Genomic DNA, 19,900 nt, shown 5'->3' with positions numbered 1-19,900 from the left:
GTGTGTAGTCGTGTTAGTATTCCTCCTCTGTGCGTCGTCGTCGTTTAGTAAAGCGCGGTGAAATTGAAGAATTTTGTGGTGGTTTGGGTCACTTTGTCTGTTTAGGGTTTTTATTAACAAATGAGCACCACGACCACCAACACGACCGCGATCGACGACGACACCGCGACGGGCAGCGACGACGAGACAAAAACAATCATTCGAGCGATGTTTGGCGTCGCGGCTGCGTTAACTTTAATCACGGGTTTGTTTTTCGCGCACGTGTGGATTTATCGCGTGAGACGATTGCGAGAGAACGAGGAGGAGAACGGAGCGAACGCCTCTTCTAGGAACGGAAGAGTGCGTTCGAGATGGTTGGGTTTAACCGGCGGGTTTGTTTCGGACGTGTGGACGTACGTGCAGAAAGTGCGACTGGCGAATACGTTGCACACGAGATTTCGAGACGGGACGGAGGCGGATTTGAGCCAGGAAGCGGGGAAAAGCGAGACGTGCGCTATTTGTCTCGGGAAGATGGTCGCGTCGCCGGCGACTATTGACGCGTTGAAGCCGCGAGTTTTGTTGTGTGGACACGTGTATCACAGGCACTGTCTGCGAAGTTGGTTGGATAAAGAGAGTTTTACCTGTCCGGTGTGCCGCGCGAGCGTATGGACGGGAAAGAACCAAAAAGTAGAAGTAGAAATGAATAATAGTAACGCTACCGCGACAAGCTCTTCGGCGACCGCGAACGGAGAAGGAAACGTCGAGAATGGAAATACTACGGGCGATGCTGCTGCTGCTGAGAACAACACCAATAACAGCAGCAGCACGAGTGACCAGACGACGAGTGGCCAGACTACGACGACTAATAGGAACAATACAATGGTGTCGTCCAGGTATTACGGAGACATCGCCGCGAGTATTTTACGCCGATGACGTTTTAGCAGCAGGTTCATATACTAGCTCTCTCGCATACACCCCCCGCGACTTTTATCATTTGTGCCATCAACTCGGCGGTCGTCTTTTACGCTTCCTTAGACTCCTCTAAACTAAAAGACAAAAAATTCGCTTCATTGTGCTTCCTCTCTTCGCGACTCTCGACGATTATTCCGACGACGATTCAGACTCATGAAAGAGAAGAAGGAGAAGAAGGAAAAGAAAAAGAGAAAGTCATCCACTCAGAGAGAGGAGGAGGAGGAGAATGGAGATAAGAAGAAGAAGAAGAAAAGATTGGAAATCACATCAAATCCTACGACGAATTTGAACGATATCGACGCGGAGATTGAACGCGTGTTATCGAGATTAAAGAATGAAAAGGAAAGCGAAAACGATTCGAATAACAGCGAGAGTAGCAGTAGCAGTAGTTCTAGCAGCAGTTTAGGCCGAATCGCCCCGTTACCGCCGGAAGCGTACCCGGAGCATTACGGGTACGGGAGTAAAAAAGGCAACGAATTTGCCTTTAAAGGGAAACGAGAAGGAAAAGCGGTAGCGCCGAGGAGCAACGCGCTGATCCCGGGACTCGCAGAAAGGGAGAAAAACAGACCGAAATGTGAACTGTGTGAGTTATCGTTTACCAGCCGAGCGCAATTGGAGGAACATTTGCAAGGGAAAGGACACCGGAAGAAAGCCGGCGGCGTAAACGGCGGCGTAGCGAGGAGTCAAGGGCATCGTCAACAACAACACGTACGAAGGGAAGTGAAACCGCCGGATGGTCCGCACTGTAAACTGTGCAAGAAAATATTCACGTCGCTGGCGCAGAAAGAGGAACACGAAGGTGGGAAGTGGCACAAGATGAGAGTGGATGGGAAATTGGCGCCTTCGAATAAGCCGTACGTTACGTAATACGACGAGCGCTCGCTTTTCTGCGCGTGTGTATGTTTACAAATTCCATTAAGGACTACCGAATTCTAACGACGACGACGCCTTTATTTTGTTTCGCGTGGACGAAACCGGTTCGGGAGACCAAGTTTGTTTCTTCTTTTCGTTTTTCTTCGGGTACGGCGGGATGTTGTTTGAACTCCCGGAGCTCCACTTTCTTTCTCCTCCTCCGGAAGTATTCATACCATTCATACGCAAATCCATGCTTGGTTTTTGGCCTATTTGAACTGAATTGAACCTTTGTATTCGTTCGAAATCGCCGGAGTATCTCCCAGGCGGGGACCCTACACCGCCACCGTTTAGTATCGGGTTTTTCACCGAATGGTCTGGCGATATGTTGTTCGCTCTCCTGTATTCGTCGTAGTACTCTTCGTCGACGTCTTCGATACTTCTGCGCCCTCCTCCACCGAACAAGAACTTCTTGTTGTTTTTGACTGAGTTGAATATAGCCATGACGCTGCCTTTGCCTCCTCCTCGTCTGGAGTCGCTGTCGAAGTTGCTTCGATGGCTCGGGTTCTTTTCTTCATATTCTTTGCCAAACTCGGCGCGAACGTTGTCATAGGACCCTCCTTTTGGGAATAAGGATGCTTTTTGCAGTTTCGTTCCTAACGCTGGGTCTGGACACGACCTTCGAATGAGTTGCCACAACTCTGGTTGTTGCATCTTCCACTCGCGAATGACCACTTTAGTTTGCTCGTATCCTTTGCGTTCAATCGCATCCACGCTGGAGAATTCGAGGATGCCAAAATTTTGGACGTCCGGCCGAACGTAGACGTCGACGTCGTCGTTTCGTCGTCGCGCGTTGTTTGCATCCGTTATAAACGGTAAATGCGCTTGCATTTCCGCCATAGTTGGACAACTGGACCGTAAACCTAGCCATTTTGGCGTAAATAAACTTCTCAAGACGTGCGATAGGCCGGACACGCCGTCGCCCCACGCGTTATCAAACTTTTTCGATTCTAAGCCTTCACCGCCGACGTCGACGGCGATGACCGTGTTCGCGCCGAACAAGTCTTTCATCATATCAGCCGGGACGTTGTTTGCGTACCCGCCGTCGACGAGGACGTGCAATCGTCCCGCGTCCTCGTTCGCGTTTTTGGACGACGATGCCGGAGCGTCTAATTTATCGTACAAAGGCGGTAAGAAACCAACTAAAGTCATCGAAGCGCGAACGTACCGCCACAGCGTTCCGTTTCTATGCGCGATGGATCTCGAGGAGATTAAATCTAAAGTCACGCAATAGAACGGCAACCAGCAATCTTCGATCTTCGAATCTCGAAAACTGCTCGCAATCGCCCCGTTCGTGCGAAAACCGCTGAAATAAGAAACAATCGGTATCGTAAAATCGGCGATTCTGTTCCAAAATCCGCTGAGATTTTTCGCGAAACGTTTTGATTTTACCCGAGTAGAGAGCACGGACGGTTCTCGGGCGTAGTTCCCACCGATAAAGGCACCCATACTCGTACCACCAATGGCATCTATTGGAATGCCTTCTTCTTCTAAAGCGATCAAGGCGCCGACGTGGGCACACCCTCGCGCACCGCCGCCGCTAAAGACAACCCCAACGGAGAGCTTGCGTAATGAACGAGCGAGTCGACCGGCGTGCGCTTGGTGTAATCCTTGGTTACCGCCGAGTTTACCGCCGACGTGGTGGTGGCGGTGGACTCCGAACGCTTCAAGCCACGGTCTCGTGTTGATTGGAACTGAATCGTTCGCGTCTTCGTGTAATAAAACGAGTTCGCGGAATCCAAGATTGAATTGATGGTGTCTTCGTAAGCCCAAAAGCCTTTGTTGTAACTGTTTGCCTTCTTCAGGGACCGGCGGTTCGTCATCCGCGGAGGCGACTAATAAAACAACGTCCGCATGCGACGCGCACTGGGCGCACCACGCGGATGGGAACGGGTCACCTTTGAGTAAAACCACGTCGTGCGTTTCTTCGAGTTGATGCAACCAAAACGCGGTGGCTTCTTGCGCCAGAGCGCCGACGGCGGCTGAACCAACTTCGGCTAAATGGTCCGCGGAGTCTGCGACGCGTGCCGTGCATATGCGTCGCAAGGAGTGCATCAAAGAACTCACAAACGCGTCCAAGTGCAACGCGGCGCCAGGTGATACTGGAACAACGGCGACGAGTTTTGGTTTGTCCGCGCGCGAGCCTCTTCGCTGATGAAGAGAAGTCGAGTGCAGCGCGGCTAACGACGAGGAAGGGTGTTGCTCGACGGCGCTGGTGTTCTCTGCGTGACGATCGTACGGACTCATCTTACGTGGCGGCGTCGTTTCCATCACAGAAGAACTTTTCACAGCACCCTCGTTCGATAATGGAGACGAACGTGCGAGTAGCAGTTGCGAATTCGAAAGTCTCGCTCCGACGGCTTTGATGAAGTGCAAAAACTTCTTCGGGTGTCGCATGGCGAGATTATCCAAGCTCGCGCCGGGCACGAAAAGTGTCTGCGAATCTCTCGCCGCTCGAGCCAGGAGGAATAACTTCTTGCTCTTATTCGTATAGAAATCGCCTCCGCTGCCGCCGGTGCTGTTTCTGTGAAGCCTTCGATGGTGTTGCTGTTGCGCGTACTCGTGGTCGATACTCTCTCGAGATCGCGCAAATCGCACATTGGTGTGCCTTTCATCTTCATCATCTTCTTCTTCATCGTCGTCGAACAGAACGCGCTCTTCCGAACACGGTTCACCAGGGCCAACATATCGCGCTGGAATTGAAAATATTGGCGACACGTGCCCTTGACGGGAAACTCCTCCCGACACGTTGTGGTGCTCGAGCGCGCCGAGTAAGTCGCCGCTCCCGGCGGAAGAATAAGACGCGCTGTTTGCGTTCCCGCCTCCTAAGGATGAACTCGAAGCATTTTTATCGTCACTACCACCAACGTCATTTGCTGGCTCATCGCGTTGCTTTAAGGCAGAGATATTACCGCCTCCATCGTACGATGACGATCGGAGCGACGTCCACCTCGGAGAAAATACGCCCGCAAACGCGCCTTTCGTATACGTCGCCGCTTCGACTCGACACACCCCTGTGGCTACAATCATCACGCCATTTGAAGCGATATCATCCAATCGTCGAATGCGTTCCCCGACGTGTACGTAATTCCATTCGCACCCGCAATACCGCAAAGCATCACCAGCGAGCGAACGTCGAGCGCGTTTGGCTAAATCAGCGGAAATCTTTGTAAAAACGCTCGAAAATTTCTTCCGCGGGGGCTTTACTACCGCCGTCTTCTGTTCTTCTTCAACGCCTTCTTCGCCATTGTTTTCGACTTCAATAACAGCAGCAGCAGTAGTGGTAGCGTCTTCATCGCTGGCGGAAGTGATGGAAACGACATCGATTTCGTCGCGATATCGAGCCAACTTGTGAAATTCACTCGACACTAACGTCGCAACCACAGCACCGGAACTTCCCGCTCGAAGCTCAATCGACGACCGAGTGTTCGCTAAAAGCGCAAACGGTTGCACGACGTCGCCTGGATGTGCGCGCCAGGACACGTCCGAATTGTTTTTATTCTTTACGTCGTTGCTCTTTACGAAGGTCGCTTCGAGAACGCCACATTCGATGAAATGCGCCGCGCCTTGGGAACCGAGAGCACAAACGAGTTGACCGGGAGCGTAATATCTGCATTCCATGGTTGCTTCGTAAACCGACGATTCTTTTTCTCGGGTATCTTTTCCTTCGTCGTTGTTTTCTGTTTTCCCCACTCCATCCTCCTCTTCGGTTTGCTGCTTCGCGGAGTATACCGGCGGCGCGAGTGGCTGCTGCTGCGGCGTTTCTTTTGCATCTCCATTTTTCTTGTTTACGGATGCGGGCGATTTCTTGCCACCGCTTACAACCTCTTTCGTTGCATCACTCTCGGAGGAGGAGGTAAACAGTCGCTTGACAAAACCGACGCGGTTTGCGGTCGATCCAGAACCTTGCTGCTGCATAAGTATACTTTCATCAGGGGACGTTGTTTTCTTCTCTTTCTTTGGGAGTAAAGGCGTAAAGACGCGTTCCATCGAGATGGAGGATGACCCGTTCCTCTCCGCGAGCTCTTCCAGACACTTTGCGATTGCACTCCGGTCGACTTTTTGCGCTTTGTTGAGACCTAAAACACGCTCTAAACCGCGTTTGACTCGTTCGCCTCCGACGGTAGGAAACTCACCATCCTCATCACTATATTTAGAATCGGCTTCGTCCACCCACAGCGGTTTCGTCGCCGTTTCCGAGGAGAGGTATTGACACACGCACCGCGCGGCGTTGACTAACCGCGAGGCTAAAGCGTGCGCGCCAACCGTTTGGTTCATGACGTCGTGGAACACATTCAAAGGAACAACGACAAACGTGGCGTCGTCGGAAGCCGCTACGGCTCTCAGCCTGCTTTTGTTATGTCTACTACTACTGCTAGTACTACTACTATTGCGAGTGTCGCCTTCTGCGGTGGCGGCTGCGGAGGATTTTGATGATGGTGATGATGACGACGCCGTCGCTTCGCCGGTACCTACGAGTAGCGCCGGCGGCGAGAAATCCAACACATCCACGAGCGACCCAACGCACGCGCCAACTCTCGTTACCATCGTTGTCGCGTTCACATCAATTCTCTCTTCCACGTGGTCTTTTTCTTCGTCCCCATCGTCGCTCGTAACTAAAACCATCGATTCAATCGCAAACGCGCCTCGACACAAAATCGCAATCTCCTCGCCTCGTTTCGTAAAACCGCTCTCGTCACTCACATCCTCCCCTCTCTCAAACGCGCTCTTCGTCCTCGACGCGTCCAAAATTTCCACGATTTGCGCATCCGACAACGCGTCGCACAGCGAGCACTGTCTCAACGCGATCGCCTCTTCCGTCGACAACTTCTCTTGCATCTTCTTCTCCTCCTCTTCCAACTCTTCCTCCTCGAGCAACAACGCTCTCAACCGTCTCTCCTCCTCTTCTTCTTCCTCCTCCTCTTCCTCCTCGTGGTTCCCGTTGGGGTTCATCTCGTCGTGCAAGTTCATCAAACCGTCCCCGCGAATGCTTTTCAGTTCATCTCTCCGTTTCTTTCGTTCAATCAAAGCGTTCTTCAAGAACATTTTCGTCCTCGCTCGCTTCTCGTTCGACGAACCGGGATCGCCAACCCCTATTCCTCCTTCTCCTCCACCGCCGCCTCCAGACGACGCCGACTTACTCGACGTCAACATCGAAGGCAATCCGTTAATAATTTTCTTCGAAGAATGCGCCAAAACCTTCTCCCTCCACGCTTTCCATTTCAACGCCGCTTGCCGTAACCTTCTCGGATGGTGCGGTAAATCGAACAAGCGCAACGCGTTCTTTTGAAACGTTTTCAACGTCGAATCGTCCATCAAAAACGCGTCGATTTCTTTCTTCTCTTTCGACGAGCGCCTTCCAAGATAGTGGGTTTTATAATACCGCCCTTTTTTCATCCACGCGGGTATCCTTTTCAGCGCTCTCCGTTTGGCGAATCGAAGGAGGAGGATGGTTTTGTCCACCAGAAACGCTCTTTAAATGTGTGTACATGTTGCGTGGTATTTTCATCGCCGTTTGCCGAGAGGAAAGTGAGATAAAAGAAGGAATATATAGGTCAGTTTATGGGTAATGCTTTCCTTGTCTCCTTCGTCGAAGTTTCGCCTTAAGAAAGCACGTAAACATCATCAAAGAGTAACGCATAGAATCACATCTCATCCGCTTTAAGAGAGAGAAAAGGAATAAACGCACCGTAAAGGGTAATACAAAAACAGCAACACCACGCCGATAAAAATGCCGTTTTCGATCCCGAACGCGGAGATGAGGACGGCGAAAAGGACGGCCAGGAAGGAGCCGTCCATTTTTTCTGTTTTTCTGTTCTCTTCGCGCGCGTATTCGCGCGTGATGTGTAGATGCGCGCTGAAGAATGAAGCAAAAGCAAGCAAGAAAAGACGTCGAAATTCTCCATTTTATCTCTACTTTATATCTTTTGCGGACGGATACATGGCCTCAATTTAAGCAAAACGAATACTCTCTCAGGATGAGCAATAGCACTACTTTATCGTCGACTCTGAGAAACCCGCACTATCACCCACCCGCGTCGGAGAAAACGAGCAGAAATCATCATCATCAGACAACAACCGTTAAATCGGTTTTATGCGAAAAGCACATGCTCGTCGCGATATTCGCCTTATCCTCCAATTTCCTCGTCACCATGCTCATCGTGGTCGTGAACAAACTGTTATTCACGGAAACGAAGTTCCCAGTGATCACGTTATCCGCAGCGCACATGATCGTGTGCGTGATATTTACGACGATGTGCAGCCGATTGCAAATATTCGAGAGGAGGAAGATGGACAACAAGAGCGTGATGGCGCTGGTGGCATTTTTACAATCGTCGGCGATATGTCTCGGGCAAGCGAGTTTGAAGATGAATTCGGTGGCGTTTTTTCAACTGACGAAACAAATGCAAGTACCTTTAGTCGCGATGGTGGAGTATTTCTTTTTATCGAGGACGGTTTCGAGGGACAAGATGTGTTTGCTCGCGAGCATGGTTTTGGGGGTCTCGATCGCGTGTTTCAACGACGTTCAGTTTACGAGTTTTGGGGCTGTTATCGCGTTTGTTGGGGTGTGCGCGACGAGTGTAGAGGTGGTTTTATACTCGTGGTTGCAACAAACGCATAGGTGGGAGACGTTACAACTGTTGCATCAAACGATGCCGTTCGCCGCGAGCGGCTTAACGTTGGCGGCGGTAGAGGTGGATTTTTTACAACCAAGAGGGATGGGCGCGTATAATTTCCTCAAGAACTTTGCGAATATGTTTTACATTGGGAACAACGAGGCAGTCATAAACCCGGAACAATTTGGCGAGGTTGGACGGATGAAAGCGACAGAATTGGCGGTGGACCAATCGTTCTTTAACATGTTCGAAATGTCCTCCTACGCGTGCTTTCTGTTCTTGGTGAGTTGCGCGTTAGGTATGGGCGTCAACGTCTCGTCCTGCTTCGTCGGTGGGAAAGCGAGCGCTTTAGCGTACGCCATGTTAGGTTTGACCAAAACGATTACGGTCATCGCCATCGGAGTCTTGTATTTCGACGCGCCGCCGAGTTACCGCGTGGTTTTTGGAGGTTTATTCGCCGTCGCCGCGATTGTCGTCTACTCAGTCGTCACCTTGCGCGAGAAGCAACAGCAAATGATGAGTAACATAAATAGCAGCAGCAACAATAACGGGGTAGAGATCCCGGACGTTCTTCTGGACGAAATCGAAGTAGGTATTGAACCGGCGACGATCAGCCCAAAAGTCAGTAATTTCAACAGCCGAGGAGACGGAAGCGCAAAGAAGCACGGGTTTTAATAAAAGGACACACACACACATATATATGTAGCAATATTCATAGAAAAAAGAGAGAGAGAAGTAGTAGTTTGACAATAATGTGTAGTATTTATACTTTATACGAAGTGAATAACACTTTAACGTGAGAATACAAAAATGGCGCTTATTAGGTAAATTCCCTCACTTTAGTCATGTTCGCCGCTCCATCATCGACGACGACATTCATCAAACCATCTCTTCTTCTCAATAAGACGACACCAAAAAACAGCAGCAGCAAACGAAAACATTTGTTCAGGACCAAAATCATGGCGAAAGGCTCCTCTTCCTACTTAGCCCCGGACACGTACCATTCCATGTCCCCCTCGGACGAGGAGTTAATCTTCCTCCATTGCATGCTTCGCTCGTCCAATTTGGACAAAACCATGTCGTTTTTCCAAGCGCTCGGGCTAAAAGAAACGAGACGAAAAGACTCAGAAAAAGGAAAATTCACGCTCGTGTTCATGGCGACGAGTCCAGGCGCGCCGGAAATTGAAATCACGTACAATTGGGGCGACGAGGAGGAAGTTTTTGGTACGCGCTTTTTTTCCCCTACTTGTATTTACATTAATTGATATTTTTGCAACCAAACAGCGCCGCCGTCGCGGTCGATGGGGCATCTCGCCTTTGCGACGGCGGACATTTATACGTTGTGCAAGGAATTGCAAGAGAAAGGCATTACGATTTTACGACCGCCGAGAGATGGACGAATGGCATTCGTGAAATCACCGGATGGCATTAGCGTGGAGCTTTTGCAGAAAGGCGAAGCGTTGGCGCCGGCGGAGCCGTGGCAGTCGATGGAGAATACGGGGAGTTGGTAGGTTTACAAAATGTCGTTTTTGTACACGCGTGTAATAAATAATACACATCAAAGGTAGTACCTCTGCACACAACTAACTTCTCTCTGTGCTTATTCGGACCATAAGGAAAACGCGCCGGATCTGGAGGTTGCGGACGTGTTCGAACAAAATACGCCGCCGGCGGAGATTGAGTTGAACACCCCTCTATAGCGACAGTACAATCCGCACCCCATTTCATCTTCCAACTGTTCGGCCAATTCTTCAAACCCTGAGCTCGATTCGCTCGTTCTTAATTCGTTCACTTCCATCGCCGCTCGCGTTTCGATCTCTTTATTTTCTTCGTTCCGGAACAGAGACACGGGCGGTAACCCCCCGACTTCCGTATATCGAGCGTCCAACGCAAACGATAAGGAGTTTGGATCGACCCACCCTCGGACGACCATAGTTCCCACCGCGTCGACAAAGAAGCCACTGATTTTCCCAGCTTTTGTAAATTCCAACGTTCCCTTAAACGGGACCCGTCTCTCGCTGCTGTTACTGTTGCTGTTGCTCGTATAATTACTCCTTCGCGCGCCTGTCCACGCGCCGCTCATTAAAGATACGTCCGTCCGGTTCCCATCTTTCATCGCCAACAATTCTCTGCGATGCCTCGACGCCGGCGGGCGAGATCCGAGCGGGAACCGACCTCCACTCGGCAAGCGAGGAAAGTAGCGAAACCTTTCTTTTTTCCGCTCGAAATCCTCAATCGCGGAAAGAGGTTCCAGATACACCGCTTGACACACCGCCAAGGAGATGTTATTGTTCTTCGTGAGACAATCGAAGAGCCATTCGGAAGGACACGTTTTATCGAATGTTTTCTTCAGATATCGTTTGGGAATAGCGGGAATGTACGAAATCGACGTGGTTTGCTTTCGATGATGATGATGATGATGATGCGCGTTTGCGTTTGAAGTACTCACGTTCGAAATGATGGACGAGTTCGCGAAGTGCTCGCTGAGGTATCGAGCGACTAAGATTCGAAACGCGGTGGCTTCTTCCTGCTCCTCGTCGAATTCGTTCGTACTGGTTGATGTTGTTGTTGGAAGAATTAACGTCGTCCGCTCTTCTTCTTCGTCTTCTTCTTCTTCTACTCCTAAAGAGTGCGTACCCTCGAAATACTCGTCACCTCCTCCGCTTCCGATTCCACCACCTCCGCAATTGTTGTTAAACTGAAACACCTTCTCCACCATCCTCCTCGCTTTCTTGAACCTGGTCAACACCACCCCGATCAACCTCGCCGCCATCACTCTCTCGGCGAACATCTCCTCGATCTCCTCCGTCCCGTTTTGCACCGCCGTGACCGAAGTCAACTCCACGCTCGTCTCGTCCGCCGCGCGTAAAACGTCCAACGCTAACGTCAGAGCTCTTTTCAACACGTCCTCGGAAACGGACGGTAAACCTACCGAAGGGTCGTTCGAGCACTGACTAAACGCGTTCACCAATATCTGCAATCTGTGCAACACGTGCATCCGAACGCCTTTCTGGGTGCACAACGCGCGTTCTCTCGTCACGTATACTCGTCTCAAATACTGCGCCGTTAAAGAAGGACTCGTCGTCTTCATCGTAAACGCACTGTTTCCCCACTTCCTAGTCAATGCGTGCGTCCACATCTGCGCGTCTTTTGACATCTCGAGTAGACTTTTGTTCGTTCTCGCCAAGGCGGAAAAGGATTCGAAATCGTTCCAATCGATCAACAAGCGAGCGAAGACGTGCGAGACGAGTATGTCTTTCGGCAAGCGTTCTAAAAGGAAGAACTGACTCGTTCGTTGTTGGTGTTGTTTCGAGGACGGAACGGATGAAGAAGACATCATGTCATGTTGTTTTAGCGCAAATGTGTGACGAAAAACGTCACTGTTTTCCCCGTAAAGAGATACGAATGGTCGTCGTCTTTGGCGCGCGGTTGTGCGCTGCTCCTCGGACAACTGCGCGCTCTGGAGTGCCAAAATATGAGTTCAACGCGAGGAGGAGAAGTCACCGCAAATTTCGCATCGTTCGAGCGGCAACAACGAGAAGAACAACAACAACAACAAAAGCAGATGCGAACGCAGAGCAACCACCTTTCCCGACGAGGACGAGAAAGACATCGACAGTAATAACGAATCCAGCGGCATATACGACCTTATCCGTGATACGAAAACGCGCGGGCGATTACGTGGATTCGCCTCAGATTGTTGGCGTGCCGTCGTCCGCGCTTAAGATGGCGGAGAGACATTTCGTGGCGGAGTTGAAAGCGTTGATTCGAGAGGCGTTCGTGTTGAACAAGAAGGAGATAGCGAAGGACGAAAAGGAACGAACGGGGGTGACGAAATATTCAATGTCGGAAACGTTCGACAGTTCCTCGGACTTTGGGGAGGAATTCGAGGATCAGAGTTTAGAGGAGGAAATCGAGCGACAAGGCGAATTGCTTTTGGAATATTTAGAGCGCATGAAGTTATCGAACGCGAAAATCTGGGAGCGAGAGAAACGGTTGCCGAAAGTGGAAAGTCCGTGGATTATCGAAGGGCCGTATTATCTCTTGTGCAAGGTTTTAGACCTGTGGTTTCCGGAGAATAAACCGGTGCAGAGGTTTTGGTTTTTAGAGACGGTGGCGAGGATGCCTTACTTTTCGTACACGACCATGTTGACGCTGTACGAACTCTTAGGGTGGTGGCGACGAAGCAGCGAGTTGAGGAAAGTTCACTTCGCGGAGGAGTGGAACGAGTACCATCACTTGTTAATCATGGAAAGTTTGGGAGGCGACAGGCGTTGGAGTGACCGCTTTCTCGCGCAACACGCGGCGCTGGTGTACTATTTTGGGTTAGTCGTCGTTTGGCTGCTCTCGCCCAAGCTCGCGTATAATTTTAGCGAGAAGATTGAAACGCACGCGGTGGCGACGTACGCGCAGTTCACGGAGGAGAACAAGGAATTGTTAGAATCGTTGCCGGCGCCAGAGGTGGCGAAGAAATATTACGAGGCGGAAGATTTGTACTTGTTCGATGAGTTTCAAACGACGACGATGTTAAACACCGGCGAAATCGTTTCCTTAAAATTGAACAGTCGCAGCAGCGACGAAGGGGACCCATTGGACCCGTTATCCGTGCGTCGTCCAAAGATTGAAACCTTATACGACGTCTTTTCAAACATTTGCGAAGACGAAAAAGAACACGTCGGGACCATGAACGCTTGCCAAATCGAGGGTGTTACGTTAGGGACCGCGAACACTATCAACGCGTTGACTGCGTTAGCAATCGGCGGCACCGTGGCGTCCAAGTTTGCCTCTCGATTCGCGGAAGAATCCGCCATTACCGACGGATTGGACGATATCATCGGCAGCGGGAAGTTTATGGATTTATTCACCGCCTTGACGGATTTCTTTTCCGTATTCCACTTGCCGTTCTTTTAGAAAAAGAAAGATAACAAGAAAGAACAAAAAGATACCACACGCAATAAAACAGAAGGAGAAGAAGAAAAAGAAGAAGAAGATACTACGTACGTACGTAGTAGATATACTATCAACACTTGTAACAACATCAATAAATAGCAACGCGAAGCGCGGGCGCAATCAAATAAAAACCATCCCTCGTACTACAAAAAACTTTGCCGAATTCGGCAATACGCGGAGAGGAAAATAGCCACGGCTGGTCCCCAATATAACACGCGTTCTTGCGCACCGCTCCAAAACGCACCAGCTCCTCCTTCCGCGTAGATTTTCTGAACCATTTCAAACGGACCGTCGACGTTACTGTTCCTTTCCATGGCCGGCGTCATCGCTTCGCCTTCCTCTTGGCTCATTAAAATGCTATCTTGAGCCGCGTCCGCGGATTCCATTTGTTGAATCAATCGAGTGACGACGACATCCAACGGTGTAACGCTTAAACTCCCGGCGATACCGCCGCACGCACCTAAAATGGCTTCACCTAACAGCGAGTTTGGATCAAACGGCGCGTGTTCTTGCGACGTGAGGACTAATTTGAGCGACTCGAATAACGCGATTTGAATAGCTCCGAACGGAATGTCTCTCACGACCGCCACCGTCCAAGTTTTGAAAATATTCTCGCGTCCGCGCGCACTCTTAAAGTTCGATTGAATCGCTTCCGGAATGGTAGCCCCGGTTTGCGTTCTCGATTTCACCGCCTCCGCGGGCACTCGAATGAGGGACGCGATGAATTCGCCGCACCCGCCGGCAAGCAAGTAACACAAAATGACGTGCTCGTTGAAGAACGCAGTATTGTCGAGCAAAGACAGTTTCACGGTTTCGTAAACGCCTAAATATAACGTCAACGGTACGCCTTCTTTCGCTAAGTTCGGGCCTAAACCGTCGTATAAAGACATGAACCCGCCTTCGCCCATGATTTCGTTCATCGTCGGTTCGTACGGTTTTTGTTCCTGGATTTTCCCCGCCGTCGCCGTCGCCGTCGGCGCTTGCATGGTCGCCACGCCAGAGTCATCAAAACTCATCGACGTCGACGCTTCTCCTCCTCTTCCTCCCGATCCTCTGTTGATATTGTTATCTAACTCATCCATCGAATCTCTCTCTTCAATATTCCTTCGACTCTTCAAGGTGATTCGCCTCACCTTCATCGTATCCACCGGGTGCATGGTCGTATTCGCAATCAAACTCGCCGCTAACGCAGAGCCGTACACGATCAAAGGCGTTTGGTTATTCAACTTCCCCAACGCCACGCGTCGATCGACTAATCGTTGCACCAACTCCGCCTCCTCTTTCCTCTTATTCAACAACCTCATCTTTTGCTCGTTCATCTCCGACGCCTTTTCGCTCTCGCTAAACGTGTCCAAATTTTCCTTCACAGAATTCGCCATGAGCAGCGCTCTCTCCGCGTCCATATCGTCCAGCTCTTTCGTATCGAGCTGTTGTAACTCGTTCAGTTCTTGTAAAAGAATATCGATGTTCCCGGTCGTGGTTATTCCAGAGAGGCGTTTTTTCGCCTCGTCGTTCATTTTTTCTAATTTATCCATCCGAATCGTATTCACCGGTGGGGACAACACCGCCCCGGTCGGGGCGCCAAAACCAGCCAAAGCTGGGTCCACGCAAAAAGCGGACGATATGGATACCACCGCACAGATAGAAATCGCGGTCGTTTTGAGCCTTTCCTCGAACAAAGTTTTGTCTTTGTCTTCTTCTTTGTTGTCTTCTTTACTCCTCCTAGACGATGTGATTGGTTCCGCCTCGTCACTAATCTGAATTACATCATCATCGGAATCTCCAAAGTTGTTGTGACTTCTTCTTTGACTTCTTTTCTTCCCAAAATTTTCGTTGTTGCTTTTGTTCAAAACACGCCTCCCATTTCTGGTTCCTCTTCTTCTTTCGCAATTAGGACTCTTACTCGTGTTCTTTGTCGACGAACTCGAAGCGCTGCTTCTCATCGTCATCAGCGTTGGTCTCATCATTCTGTGTATTGGATAATCTCTCTCTCTGACGTCACAACAACAAACAGACGAGAGAGACAAAAAAAACAAATTTGTGCGATTTTTTTTTTTTTTTCGCAATTTTTGTCTTTTTCGTTGCACCAAAAAAGAGAAACCACTAGCCAATTAATACTCTACCATACTCGTTTTTAGAGAAAGATTTTCTTCAAAGGAGAGTCAGATACAAAAATCAAATTTTTCATTCGAAACGTCACCACAAACGACAAAAACTTTGCGCCCAAAGAAGGGAAAGAGAAACAACGAGACAACAAAAGAACGGGGAGAGAGATTTGGCGTTCGTCGTTCGAGAGCGCTTTTTGTTGTTCGGCGTTATTTAAAGCGATCGGCTTTGAGGAGAAGACGAACCCATCTTCTCAAAGATTTGGAGTTCAAACGACTCCTCCTGTGTGCTCTCTCGTAACGAACGATCTTTCAAATCCAGCGTTAAGATTATATAAAGCATATAAATATCAAGGCTTTCGAGAATAAAGAAATACTCATCATGTCGTTCCTTTCCTCCTCCGTTTCGTCCTCTCCCATCGTCTCGTCTTTTGGGAAGTGGTCGTCGCGTGAGCGAGGCGTAAAGGAGGCGTTGTGCGGTTCGAGGAGGAAGAGAAGATTACGAAGAACACCTTTAACGAGCGTTTCAAAGATCTCTCGAGAAGAGGAGAAAAAGAAGGACACTAGTAATACTAACAATAATAAGAACGATTCAAGCAGCATTGCTTTCGAGAATAATACTATTCAGCAACAAGAACGAGGACTTTTACGAAAGAGTGGTGAGACTTTGAAACGAAGAACGCTTTTAAAAAGAGGATCGGGCGGAAACGCGACGATGATTAAAGGGAACGTATTGAACGTGTCGAGGCGGATGACGAGCGTCGCGGCTTCTTCTTCTTCTTCTTCTTTGTCTTCTTCTTCTTCGATTTCAATGGACTTTTCTCGGGAGGAGGAAGAGGAATTCGATTCCATCAAGATTTTTAGCGTGAACGATGTGTACGAGCTCGCCAACGTCTCGAAGCTGAAGGCGTTCGTGTATAACAACACGAACCGGTTGAAAGATCCGCACATGGTGGTTCTGTGCGGCGATTTCTTGTCGCCGTCGCTGTTGTCTTCGCTGGATTCCGGTCGCGCGGCGGTGTCGGTGATGAATAAAGTTCCCGTGGATTACGTGTGTTTAGGGAACCACGAGTTTGATCACGGGACCGCGGCGTTAGGGGCGAGGTTATCCGAGCTCAATTCTGTGTGTTTGAACACGAACGTGGAAGTGAAAACGTGCGAAAACGCAGCAGAAGGCGAGGATAAAGAGGAGTGCGAATTCGACGGCGGCGTCGCGCAGTTTATTTCGGAAACGCCAAAATTCGAAGTGATAACGATTGGTGGATTGAAAATCGCTTTACTCGGGTTGTGCACGACGACGACGCCGCTGTCTGCCGCGAAGAAGCCGCAAGGCGTGCACTTTGCAAACTGCGCGGAGAAGACGTTGGCGACTTTAGAGGAAATCGATCGATTGAATAAAAAAGAGAAAAAAGACGACCCAATCGACGTTACGATTGCGTTGACGCACCAAACCTTGTCCGAGGACGACGAATACATCCGCAAAGTAGGCGAAGATAAACTAGACTTGATCTTAGGCGGGCACGAACACCAGCCGTTCATCGGGTTAGTCGGCGACGACGAAGACGTGAGTAAAGACGCCAAGAAGGGCGTGTTGTGCGTCAAAGCCGGGATGGACGCCGAGAACGTGGTCGTGGTTACGATTAAAAGAAGTAAAAAGAAAACAGGAAATAATAATAATAATAACATGGGAGTGAATACTTTCAGTGGTCCAGGGTCGAGGAAGAGTTTCAGCGGCGTGGCCCGAGCGATGTCCACCAGCGCCGGCGAGTGGGACGGGAAAGTATTGAAAAAAAAAGAAGACGAAGAAGACAGCAAGAATAGTAACAACAAGAATAAAAATAACGGTAGTAGCATCTCGAACGGTACTACGTATGTATCATCAAAAATAGAAGAAGATAAAGAGTGCGACGAGGAGTGTCAATCGTTGAAATGGGAAATCGACGCGATTTCCGATCCAATTTCGGACGACTACCCAGGCTGGGACGCGGTGCCGAACGAGACGTTCGTCACCGTGGAAAGATCTACCACCGGGTTGTCGTCGTCGTCGTCATCATCATCATCGGCTGCAAACTTGCAAATCACCGCCGAGCTGATCGATTTGACGGAATATCCGCACACGGATCCGGAAATCGACGCGGATATTTACGAGCGGTCGAAAGTCTTGAGAGAGTTGCACGAGTTCATCTTGCCCGTGCACATCCACGCCGAGCGGTTGGCGTTGCACCCGTTGTCGTCAAAAGATGCGAGGCAGCAACAGTGCACGTTAGGGACGTTATTCGCGACGATGTTGAGAGACGAACACGCGGCGAACGCGTGTTTGTACAACTCGGGAGGCATGCGCGCGAACGCGACGTACGATTTGAAACGACAAGCGTTTACGTACGGCGATTTAGTCGCCGAGGTGCCGTTTGAAAACTCCATCGTCAAGCTCGAAATGACCGGTCGCGAATTTGCGAGCGCGGTCGCGTTCAGCGAGCGCTCAAAATCGGAACACGCGAGTTGGGGAGGCTATTTACAGTGGGACATCGGGTGTCAAACCGTCATAAATCCATCCACCGGCCGATGCGAAGTCACGCACATCGCCAAAGAACCCATAGACATGAACAAAATGTATACGGTTGTCACTTGGGGTGGTTTGTTAGAAGGCACGGACGGTATCCCCCAATTCCAACGCGCCGGCGAACGAATGGCTCGAGAACATTTCGGAGAAGACGCCTTGATCGATTACGATGAACTCATGACCTCGGGATTCTTCCACGAAGGCACGCCGTTCAAAACGCTCATCATCCGCCATCTCTGTCGCTGGCGCTGGCGCGAACTCCAACATAAATGCGTGAGCTTTGAAAACTTAGACTACGACGAGGACGGCTTACTCTCCGCCTCGGACGTCGAAAAAGCTTTGCTCGATTACACGGACTCAAAATCCCCTCGCTTAGAGGCTGAATCCATGGTTCGCCTCTTCGAATCCGGTTTACGAGAGGACAACGGCGGCGTCTCCAAGAGCTCCTTGGACGTCTGCTTAGAGCCGTTTTGGAAATCGGAAACGTCTTTAAAGCTGGTCGAGTACGAGCAGTCCCAGCTCACCTCCGTGGACGAGAGCGACGGCGAGGGGTTGCCCTGGTGGATCGCCGAACAATTACAATCGCAACAACAACAATCGCAACAACAGGAAGACGAGTTTCATCATCGTCTTCATCGACGGGGCGGCAAACAACAACAACAACAACAACAACAACGTTTATAAAATAATAATAAAAGCTTTTAGTCTCCGTCGCGTGTAATTCAATATCTTTGTATCATCAGCATCACATAAAAACGACGCTCTTATCAACAGTATATCATCACCGGCGGGCGGACGCCATCGACCGAACGAACCCACGCGTGGCTCTTTCCTCACAAGAACAACCACCAGAACAACAAATAAACATAAACGCGACGTAAACATGGACGCGGCGAAAGAGGCCAAAGCGGACGCGGAAAAAAAAGCGCGCGAGTTATTGCCGTGGTACACGAGAATGTGGTTGGTGTGCACGTGCAGATGATTGCTTTGATTTAATCGAATCTTAGAGAGACGTAAACGCGGAAGAGAGATGGAGAAAACGACTGCGCTTTCGCCGTTCAAGACGATGCGGATTTCGACGAAGACTTCTCTTAAAAGCGAGAGCGAGAGAGGACGGAGGCAAAAAAAACACGCCTCGAATTCCTCCTCGAATTCCTCGTACCTGAAAACGAACAACAACCGATCGTCTCCGTTAGAGAACGCGAAAGATGAACTCGAAGTTCTGTGCGTCCAATTGAACAAAGGAATCGATATTTCAGAGAGAGAGAAAGAGGAGGTGGACGAGCGCGTGAAAAACGTCGAGAAGTATTATCAATCATCATTGATGAGTAGCACAATGGAAAATGTGGCGAACGGGTATTGGCGAGTGATCTATTCCACGGCGCCGCCGCCGTCGAATGGACAATTGTTCGGGCCGATTTGCGGGACGGCGTTTCAATCCATCGATAAGGAGGAGAAGACGTACGAGAACGTGTTAGCGCTCGGGAATTGGCTGACGCTGAGATTGAAAGCGACGTACGAGATTTTGGAGAATACGAATGAAACTCGATGGACGGTGAGTTTTAGATCTATTCAGGTGGAGCTTTTCGAGAAGAAAGAGCCGGTTTTCGTAAAGGCGTTTCCGAAAGGGACCACGAGAGAGTGGTTGACGACGTTTCAAGACGACGAGTGGAGGATCGTGCGAGCGGGCAGAACGAAGGAAGAGATTTCCAAGAACGTGTTCGTGATGCGTCGAGAGAAGCCGTGGTGGGAGACGTGATCTTTTCTTATTAAACGACGGGGCATTTAAATACACAACTCCTGCA

The 19,900-nt window shown here is 50.0% G+C and overlaps 10 protein-coding genes across 10 annotated transcripts; 7 read left to right on the top strand and 3 right to left on the bottom strand.

The window, feature by feature from the left end:
- Nucleotides 1–120: 120 nt before the first annotated feature.
- Nucleotides 121–912, top strand: Bathy16g00670 (C3HC4 type (RING finger) zinc finger containing protein; the record flags this gene model as incomplete). The annotated part of the gene is made up of 1 exon (XM_007508507.1): nucleotides 121–912. The coding sequence occupies one exon, from the start codon at nucleotides 121–123 to the stop codon at nucleotides 910–912; it is 792 nt and encodes a 263-aa protein (XP_007508569.1).
- Nucleotides 913–1,104: 192 nt separating this feature from the next.
- Nucleotides 1,105–1,818, top strand: Bathy16g00660 (predicted protein; the record flags this gene model as incomplete). Its single annotated transcript, XM_007508612.1, has 1 exon — nucleotides 1,105–1,818. The coding sequence occupies one exon, from the start codon at nucleotides 1,105–1,107 to the stop codon at nucleotides 1,816–1,818; it is 714 nt and encodes a 237-aa protein (XP_007508674.1).
- Nucleotides 1,819–1,873: 55 nt separating this feature from the next.
- Nucleotides 1,874–7,662, bottom strand: Bathy16g00650 (unnamed protein product; the record flags this gene model as incomplete). Its single annotated transcript, XM_007508536.1, has 3 exons — nucleotides 1,874–2,122; nucleotides 2,173–7,336; nucleotides 7,553–7,662. The coding sequence occupies 3 exons, from the start codon at nucleotides 7,660–7,662 to the stop codon at nucleotides 1,874–1,876; spliced, it is 5,523 nt and encodes a 1,840-aa protein (XP_007508598.1).
- Nucleotides 7,663–7,727: 65 nt separating this feature from the next.
- Nucleotides 7,728–9,155, top strand: Bathy16g00640 (predicted protein; the record flags this gene model as incomplete). The annotated part of the gene is made up of 1 exon (XM_007508533.1): nucleotides 7,728–9,155. One exon carries the CDS (start codon nucleotides 7,728–7,730, stop codon nucleotides 9,153–9,155), a length of 1,428 nt encoding a protein of 475 aa, XP_007508595.1.
- A 284-nt stretch (nucleotides 9,156–9,439) lies between these two features.
- On the top strand, nucleotides 9,440–9,991 carry Bathy16g00630 (glyoxalase/bleomycin resistance protein/dioxygenase; the record flags this gene model as incomplete). Its single annotated transcript, XM_007508494.1, has 2 exons — nucleotides 9,440–9,704; nucleotides 9,765–9,991. The coding sequence occupies 2 exons, from the start codon at nucleotides 9,440–9,442 to the stop codon at nucleotides 9,989–9,991; spliced, it is 492 nt and encodes a 163-aa protein (XP_007508556.1).
- Nucleotides 9,992–10,080: 89 nt separating this feature from the next.
- Nucleotides 10,081–11,817, bottom strand: Bathy16g00620 (unknown protein; the record flags this gene model as incomplete). The annotated part of the gene is made up of 1 exon (XM_007508599.1): nucleotides 10,081–11,817. One exon carries the CDS (start codon nucleotides 11,815–11,817, stop codon nucleotides 10,081–10,083), a length of 1,737 nt encoding a protein of 578 aa, XP_007508661.1.
- Nucleotides 11,818–12,206: 389 nt separating this feature from the next.
- Bathy16g00610 (predicted protein) lies at nucleotides 12,207–13,391 on the top strand (the record flags this gene model as incomplete). Its single annotated transcript, XM_007508653.1, has 1 exon — nucleotides 12,207–13,391. The coding sequence occupies one exon, from the start codon at nucleotides 12,207–12,209 to the stop codon at nucleotides 13,389–13,391; it is 1,185 nt and encodes a 394-aa protein (XP_007508715.1).
- Nucleotides 13,392–13,573: 182 nt separating this feature from the next.
- Bathy16g00600 (MC family transporter) lies at nucleotides 13,574–15,397 on the bottom strand (the record flags this gene model as incomplete). Its single annotated transcript, XM_007508586.1, has 1 exon — nucleotides 13,574–15,397. One exon carries the CDS (start codon nucleotides 15,395–15,397, stop codon nucleotides 13,574–13,576), a length of 1,824 nt encoding a protein of 607 aa, XP_007508648.1.
- A 520-nt stretch (nucleotides 15,398–15,917) lies between these two features.
- Nucleotides 15,918–18,779, top strand: Bathy16g00590 (predicted protein; the record flags this gene model as incomplete). Its single annotated transcript, XM_007508474.1, has 1 exon — nucleotides 15,918–18,779. One exon carries the CDS (start codon nucleotides 15,918–15,920, stop codon nucleotides 18,777–18,779), a length of 2,862 nt encoding a protein of 953 aa, XP_007508536.1.
- A 346-nt stretch (nucleotides 18,780–19,125) lies between these two features.
- Nucleotides 19,126–19,854, top strand: Bathy16g00580 (predicted protein; the record flags this gene model as incomplete). Its single annotated transcript, XM_007508424.1, has 1 exon — nucleotides 19,126–19,854. One exon carries the CDS (start codon nucleotides 19,126–19,128, stop codon nucleotides 19,852–19,854), a length of 729 nt encoding a protein of 242 aa, XP_007508486.1.
- Between the last annotated feature and the right edge of the window lie 46 nt (nucleotides 19,855–19,900).

The sequence above is a fragment of the Bathycoccus prasinos genome (assembly GCF_002220235.1).
Source record: "Bathycoccus prasinos genomic : Chromosome_16".
Taxonomy (NCBI): Eukaryota; Viridiplantae; Chlorophyta; class Mamiellophyceae; order Mamiellales; family Bathycoccaceae; genus Bathycoccus; species Bathycoccus prasinos.
This window is presented reverse-complemented; position numbering and strand designations above follow the sequence as displayed.